General features: G+C 35.1%; 1 protein-coding gene across 1 annotated transcript; it reads left to right on the top strand.

The window, feature by feature from the left end:
• Nucleotides 1–1535: 1535 nt before the first annotated feature.
• Nucleotides 1536–6490, top strand: LOC122299795 (omega-6 fatty acid desaturase, chloroplastic). Its single transcript, XM_043110247.1, has 10 exons — nucleotides 1536–1713; nucleotides 1845–1905; nucleotides 3061–3296; nucleotides 3719–3862; nucleotides 4005–4156; nucleotides 4385–4507; nucleotides 4671–4848; nucleotides 5527–5645; nucleotides 5827–5941; nucleotides 6087–6490. The coding sequence occupies exons 1-10, from the start codon at nucleotides 1675–1677 to the stop codon at nucleotides 6246–6248; spliced, it is 1329 nt and encodes a 442-aa protein (XP_042966181.1). The 5' UTR covers nucleotides 1536–1674; the 3' UTR covers nucleotides 6249–6490.
• The last annotated feature ends 1878 nt before the right edge of the window (nucleotides 6491–8368 follow it).

Raw genomic sequence — 8368 nt, 5'->3', positions numbered from 1 at the left:
ACAGTATTTTTCCTTTTGTATATCACTAACTATCTTTATGGAGCTTTCATCGATCCAAACCCTTTCCTCGGAAAATAAAAATGCTAGTTTTGCAAGTTTATGAACTATGTTATTAGCTTCTCTATACACAAACCTAACATTCAAACCCAATCTATCAACTAATAATAATATAACATCTTCAACTATGTTGGCATATTCTGCCCAGACTTCTTCATCACTATTGGTAACTTTTACAATCACATGAGAATCCCCTTCCAAGATGCACGTAAGCAACCAGTTCTCCTTAAAGCCAATGCCTCTGCAATAACAGATTTCTGCACATGGTTCACAATAGAAAATAGACAAGCCAGTACCTCTCCACTACAGTCTCGAATAACAACACCAAAACCCACTATTTTAAGACCAAATGATTAGAAAGTGGTGTTGAGTGTGGAATGAAAAGATGGAACAAATGACTAAAGTGGTCTCCATACCTAACATAGAAGAAAATAATTCACACGGAATCCATGCATGCCATGAATATTTTGCACGAATTCCTCACCTTGTACATGCATTAATGTTTGTGTGGAAAATGTGATACACACCCTATCTCTTGTATGTAAACAAGATTGTAAAGCTCTCAACGATCCCATTGTCATTGTCAACTTTTGCAGTAACAGTGACTCCTAATACATAAAACAATTAGTTTGGTAAGTCTCATAACTACAAAATGATTTTATAAAAATAAATTTACAGATTGATTAAATTTATATGATATGTTATATCTATTTTGCAATAAAATTAATTTTGTAATTTACTATACAATATAAAATCACATCAATTTATAAATTTATTTTTAGAAATTTCTTCATTTGAGCCATTGCTAATCTTTATTTGTATTTATTATTTATTGACATATTGATGAATATAAAATACTTGTATCGAAAATTATTTAAAATTTATCGCATTAATAATATATTTAAAAACCGCAAACTTAAAATGAAAAATTGCATAATTCCCTTGCATGTTATTCTAATTGCAAGGAAAACATTATATTTAAATGAATGAGACCTTAAATTTTATCCATTATTGATAAATTCATCCATTGTTCTCTAGAAAAATAATTTTGTGATATTCATTGAATTTTAAAATTGTATCTCCATTTGATTTGTGTTATAACCACATTAATTTTTTTTTTAAAATTAACTCTAAGAATACATTGAAGTTAAGCAAAATCAACACATGGATGATATTTTTATTTTTATTTTTGAGAAATTTTAGTTATGAAGGAATTACACAAAAATAAATCTATAACTTAATACGACTTGATAGGGTACGTCAGATTATAAATTTATTTTTATTATAAAATAGATCTAACGAATTATAAAAAATTATTATAATTTATATATTTATTTTTATATACTTTCTAATGCTTTTCCTTTTAATGTTTTTTAATTCTTCTATTTTATTAAGTTTGACTCACGAAAGTGTGGTGGGCGTTGAACATCAATATCCATTTCTCACTGAGAGGTGCGTGTTCCTAAACGAGCCTCCTTGTTACTTCGTTCATTACCAAGAACAGAAAAGCATATATTTTTCGCATTCGTTCACTCTCATAAACATTCATAGAGAGAGCTTCAAACGGGTGGCGGGGGTGGCATTTGTGCATTGGAATATCCTGCGGCTCTGTTTGGAATGGCTTGCGGACTGTCAGACTCCGTTTTCCTTTTCATGGTATACCATTTAATCCCGTCTCTCTTTCTCCTTCTCTCTCGCTCTCTCTCTTACTACGTTATCGTTTAGAGCTTTGCTGCTACTTTTATGGTTTCCTTTTTGTTTGTCAATCTTTTGGGTTTGCATTTCAGTGCCCTCATCAAAAGCTTCGTGGGAGTCGAGAAATTTTGGCTCATTGTTCCCCTTCGCCCGGTATGTTACTCTCTCTCTCTCTCTCTGATAAGTTTTTCTTGTAGCTTTATCAAGTTTAAGGTAAAGTTTGTTTATTTTGTCTGGCTAAGATCTGAGCTTTATTAGCTTCGACATTTATTTGGCCCAAATGGGGATTTGACTTTTATTGGATTGGTGCTTCTTGGGGTTCTTAAAGAGTCGGTTGCGTTGTGAGTTTAGCATGGTAAATTGTGTTAGAAATGGCAAAAACTGGAACTTGTTGATATATGTATCTCGAACACCTGCTTTGTCTGCATCGAACTAGTTAGAGCATGGAAGCCTGTGTCGAAAAGTGAAGGATTTTCTGAAATATAAACAAGGAATTGAGGAGAGACTGCAACGACTTAAACGGATGAACACTACTTCGCTGGAGCCCTCTCTTTAAGCCTCTCAATTTCTATGCACAATCGACCCACTTAGCATTTTCTAAGGAAATTCCAGTGCTCTGTGTATCATTCATTATATTCCATTTAGGCCAAGGGAATCAAGATGAGTTGGTTATTCTTGTTGTGATGGCATTCTCCAATGGTCTGCGTATTCTGTGAAAACGTGTCATACGCTGTACAAGATATGGACTCGGAGTACCCTAAGAGAACTAGTTTTTCCTATGGCTGTCAATTGATTGGAGGAAAGTGTACCAAAAGTTTAAACGGATAGGAATAGGTAAATCCATATTTTAATTTGTAATACTCTCTCTCACGTGTGGACTAGATGGTAAACTTAATCATTTAATTTATTCTCCGACATTCCTGTTCATAGTTAGACTCTCTCTTAATAAGCGTGCCTGAAAATTGGGATATTTAATTGAGATGGGGTGAAGGGTGGAGTCATGATTTGAACTTAGGAACTCTACTCTGATACCATGTTAAATTACTAATTATCCCAGCAGCTTAAGCTAATGGGAAGAGGTGAATTTAATCATGTATTTTTCTAACGATCTCGATTGATAATCATAAGCAACCAATAAAGAAGAAAAAACTGAAATCTAAGGTACTATCAATGAATCTCTCCATCTTTTCAATGCTGACTTTTTTTGTGAGTGAAGCTGTCATAGATTGTCAAAATTATTATGCAATTTATATTTGTTTAAACTATCGTTGCTATTTTAGGTGTCTTATTGCCTATTCTGATAGACAGGCATATGTTACTTGAAGGGAGACAGACTTCTTCAGAAGGGAATCAGGCATAGGCAGTTTTTATTTCCTAAGAGGACTAAAGTCCTACAAGCTGTTGCAATTCCAGTTGTAACATCTCCAACAGACAGTGCTGACTATAGAAAAAAATTAGCTGAAAGCTATGGTTTTAAGCAAATTGGAGAACCACTTCCTGAAGATGTTAAATTAAAAGATGTCATTGATACCCTTCCAAAAAAGGTAATGCTTCTACAAGATGCATTTTGCGTTCTATTTCTTTTATACGTTTCTGCTGAGCTTAGCTTTTGGGAATTAGACTTTGGGCCCAGATGGGAGATGTCTGTACCAAAGATTGGTGCATTGAAATGGGTAAAACTATTTCATTTGGTTAACTTCCTCTCTTGAGCAGTTGCTCTTAGTTGCATGGTTGGAGATGCAGAGTCCTTTACTGGGTATTCATTTAGGGTCATTATTTCTATATTTAATGAGAACAGGAGCATTAAATTATGCTTCACTGTTGCGCCCCCACCTTTAAGACTGACCTCATAGCTTGACAGAAGAAAATATCCTACTTTCTTGTACACACTTGAGGTTGGAAATGTAGACAAAATAAGAGAATTGATGATATTTCTATTTATTTTTTCCTTTCCAAACTTCGGAAGGTGTTTGAGATTGATGATGCAAAAGCATGGAGATCAGTTTTAATATCTGTCACTTCCTATGCCTTGGGGCTCATCATGATTTCAAAAGCCCCCTGGTATCTACTACCTTTGGCTTGGGCGTGGACAGGGACTGCAATAACAGGGGTTAGTTCTTTATTCTTCTTTACTATATATTATATTGCTTGTGAATTTTATGGTGGGTCCTTTTTTCCCCATCCCCCCCCATTCCATCATCTTATTAGAGGTGCATCCTAGCTGATTCATATTACTCTTTATTCTTGTAAAGTTCTTTGTTATAGGCCATGATTGTGCTCACAAGTCTTTTTCAAAGAACAAATTAGTGGAGGATATTGTTGGCACTTTGGCCTTTATGCCACTGATATACCCATACGAGCCATGGAGATTTAAGCATGATCAGCATCATGCAAAAACAAACATGTATGTATGATTTTTCCTTTTGAATTATCCCAAGCTGTAAGCAGAAGAAGTCTGTTCTCTTTTTGCCTCACAAAGTTGTTGTTGACTTGTGATTATAACTGCTTAATTCTTTTTTATGAATTTTTCTTATCGTTGGTTGTTTTGGCTGGTTTACTACTTTTGTAAGGTGCTGGTCTTCTTCCATTTTTTAAAGTTTCATATGTATTCTCATCCATCTTATCTCTATAGGTTGTCTGAGGATACAGCTTGGCATCCTGTTTGGAAAGAGGAGTTTGATTCATCCCCTGTTTTGCGCAAGGCAATTATATATGGATATGGTCCTTTTAGAACATGGATGTCTATAGCTCACTGGTGCGTAACAAAATACAGGAACTATACGGGGCATATTTACCATGTCACAAATTTTTCCTGGCCATTACTATCAACGGTTACCACTAGTAACTTGGGCAATCATGATTTTTTATGGTTTTATTCGATACTTTACGTGCCTCGACATTAATAAGCATCCTTATAGGTTGATCTGGCATTTCGATGTGAACAAATTCAGACCAAGTGAAGTGAAAAGAGTGAAAATAAGTTTGGCTTGTGTCTTTGCATTTATTGCAATTGGATGGCCATTGGTTATCTACAAGACTGGGATCATGGGATGGATTAAGTTCTGGTTGATGCCATGGTTGGGCTATCACTTTTGGGTAATGCTACTTCCAATTCTCTTGCAGTAATGTTTGGACACACTTTTAACACATGCTAAATTGATATTATCTTTCAAGAGTGGTTAATATCCCGGAAATCTATAGCATCCATTAGATGGCCCTGCCATTTTTTCTTGTTGATGGTGTTTTGGATAGTGATACATGCGGCAGAAAGGAGACTTCCTTTGATGCTGCGGCTCACACTTCATGAAAAATTCCAGTTTTTTCTAGCTTTTTAGTTGCTATATGTAGGTATTTCCTCTTGTATACTTCTTGTGTACTTGGGCTATGCCTATTTATGGTAATAAAATCTTATTAATTATCAAAAAAACAAAAAACTTTATCACTCAACTTATTGGAAGTAGCCAAGCAAGATGTCCTACTTGATCTATTCATGGTTTTGCTGCAAAATAATGTGACATTATTCACTTCTGATATGTTTCAGTTTCACTCTTGAGTGGATCTTACGTTCTCATTAATTTAAGTATTTTGATCTGATTTATCACTTTTGCAAAGATGGTCCATTGAAAAGATTCTTGGAAAGTTTAGCATAGATTATGCTAGAATCCCAAATTTCCATAGTTTGATTCATGCCTTGATGATCATGTCAGCTTATGACCTGATCATTTCAGCCTATAAGATGTGTCCAAGTATTATGATTTTTATTTGTATGTGTAGATGAGTACTTTCACCATGGTCCATCATTCAGCTCCTCACATACCATTCAAATCTTCAAATGAGTGGAATGCTGCTCAGGCCCAGCTAAATGGAACAGTCCATTGTGATTATCCACGATGGTAATACTACTTCTTTCTTTGTGTGTGTCTATGTCCTTTTGCCACTTTGATTGGAAAACTGATGGGATATACTTTGCAATCTCCTTTATTTTCTATATATATGAATTAGACTGCTAAATACTTACAAAAAAAAAAAAAATTGATTTAGACTGCTAAATGTTGGCTCCTTTTTCCTGTACAGGATTGAGATCCTGTGTCATGATATCAGTGTCCACATTCCCCACCATATTTCTCCAAGGATACCAAGCTATAATTTGCGGGCAGCCCATAAATCTCTTCAAGAAAATTGGGGAAAGGTATAATTGATAAGTTCTTAACACCTACATGCAAGCACACAAAAAGACACTGATACATGCACACAGGCACGCTGTCCATGATTTCCTTACTGATGCCAATGAAGTTGCTGATTTCATTAATTTTTCTCTTACATCTCATCAACAGTATCTGAATGAAGCTAATTGGAGTTGGCGTTTGATGAAGACGATAATGACCCTATGTCATGTTTACGATAAGGAGCAAAATTATGTTTCCTTTGAGCAACTTGCTCCTGAAGAATCTCAGCCAATTACATTTCTCAAGAAAGTGATGCCTGATCATGCTTAATTTACCGTCTGCTTCTGGGGTCCGCGGCTTTTTGATTCTTTCTTACCTCATTTTTTCTTCCTTTCGGAGTCAAGTTAGTTGTGGTACTTCATTTATCACTTTTGTTCCTGCTCATGTTGTACAATACATTTGAAAGTTTCCTATTTTTATAGAAAAATAATTGAAGGTAGCTTCCTAGAAGTTCACAGTGACAAAACCACTATTCAAATTTGCAAAACACAATATGAGAGTTGTGGTCAAAAGTGTGTGCCTTTTTCTGAGCATTTCCTTCATTATATAGAACTATTTACAACAATCAAGCTCCCTAATTTAAGCCAATTTTTATAGACATAATTGCCTAAGAATGTTCTTTCTAATTACGGTATGTACAATAAATATGAAATATTTATAATCATGGTATGTACAATAAATGTGATTCTTAAGTATCTTTGACACCCCCCTCAAATTGATGTTGGAGAGTCAAAGAGCATCAATTTGTTGACAAATAACTGATGCCGAGCACACTTGTTGAGGATATCAGCAGTTTGCAAGTTGCTAGAGATGGGGGGCAGAGTAATAACACGCTTGTCAAAGGCTTCCTGATTTGAGTGATAGTCGACTTTTATATGTTTCGTGCGCTCGTAGAAAATTGGGTTGGCTGCAATCTGAATGACACTAGTATGGAAGAATATACGATGTCTGTATATTTACGTAAGTTAATGGATGTCGAGTAGAACTGTTGAATTGATAAGCTGCCTTAAGTATAGTTGTCCAGTTCATATTACAATTGAAAATGGCAAGCAGAGTTATCTTGTTGATAAACTTTTTTAAATAATCCCACGTAGCCTTAGCTGTTCGATGTGGTCGTAAGTTGAGAATAATAGCAGGATCCATAGAGCTCAATATCCAGCTCATAATGCGAGCATCTTTTGCCTCCCATTCCATAACCTTGGTGGGGTAGGATCAGCACCATTGATGTGCCCCCATAATTCTTTTCCTTTAAGATAAATCTGGAATTGAAATTCCTAAGCAAAATAATTCTTACCCGAAAATCTAATACAGGTAAAGTCAGATTTCTCCATGATTGCGTCAAAGAAATAAGTCACAAAAACAAGGATCAAACTAAGATGACCCAAGTAACAGTAAGACACAAGGAAGCACCGAGATAACTATGAGAAGACTAAGATGTTCAGAACCCAAAGAGGGGCTTTGATACCATGACAAAACCACAATATTCTTATTTTTAAAACACAATAGAGAGTTGTGGTCAAAAGTGTGCGCCATTTTTTGAGCATTTCCTTCATTATATAGAACTATTTACAACAATCAATTTCCCTAATTTAAGCATTTGTTATAGACATAATTACCTAAGAATATTTTCTCTAATTACAGTATGTACAATAAATGTGAAATATTTTTAATTATAGTATGTACAATAAATGTGATTCCTAAGACACACATAAGGCACTTTGCTTACTGGATAGTCTTATATGGAGGGTGCTGATATCATATTTTTCTGGATTATCCAAGGAACACCCTCTTTTTCTTTCAGTAATCAATAAAAAATGATCATGGTTCCTTACATAAAAGTGATCCTGAACAGCGTGGTTTTCCTTGGGTGATCAAAACCTCGTTCCTAGTATCGACGCTATGTTGAATTCATAACGTCTACTCAGGTTGACTACATGAGGATCGGGGTCATATTGGTTGGAGCAATGGAGCCCATCATTTGTTGTGGTTGGCTGACATGTATCTCTTCTCTGAGTATCTTCCCACAATTAAGCTCTTATTTATCGTTATATTTTGCTGTTTTGCCGACATTTTCTTTTCTTACTTTTTGCTAGTGACTGATGTTCGGGCTTGCTGTTATGGTTAACAATTGATAAACCTACACTAGACTGCTTATTGAAACAAAAGTACCCTTTTCTAATAAAACATGTGGAAGCATTCCCATCATCTGCATTCTCCAATGTCCATTAGATTTTCATATGTAATTTGTACTGTAATTTGTACCGAGAGCATGGGGATGCATCAAAACAAGAGGAAGGGAACACAACTTTATGCAAGCAGAGGTCAAAAAGAGAAAGATGTCAAAAAAGAGAGAATGAAAGATGCATTCCTGGTCAGTTAGAAAATGAAAC

Source organism: Carya illinoinensis, chromosome 16 (assembly GCF_018687715.1).
Source record: "Carya illinoinensis cultivar Pawnee chromosome 16, C.illinoinensisPawnee_v1, whole genome shotgun sequence".
In the NCBI taxonomy this organism is placed as follows: Eukaryota; Viridiplantae; Streptophyta; class Magnoliopsida; order Fagales; family Juglandaceae; genus Carya; species Carya illinoinensis.
The sequence above is the reverse complement of the archived record's forward strand: the minus strand, read 5'-3'. Positions and strand labels throughout refer to the sequence as shown.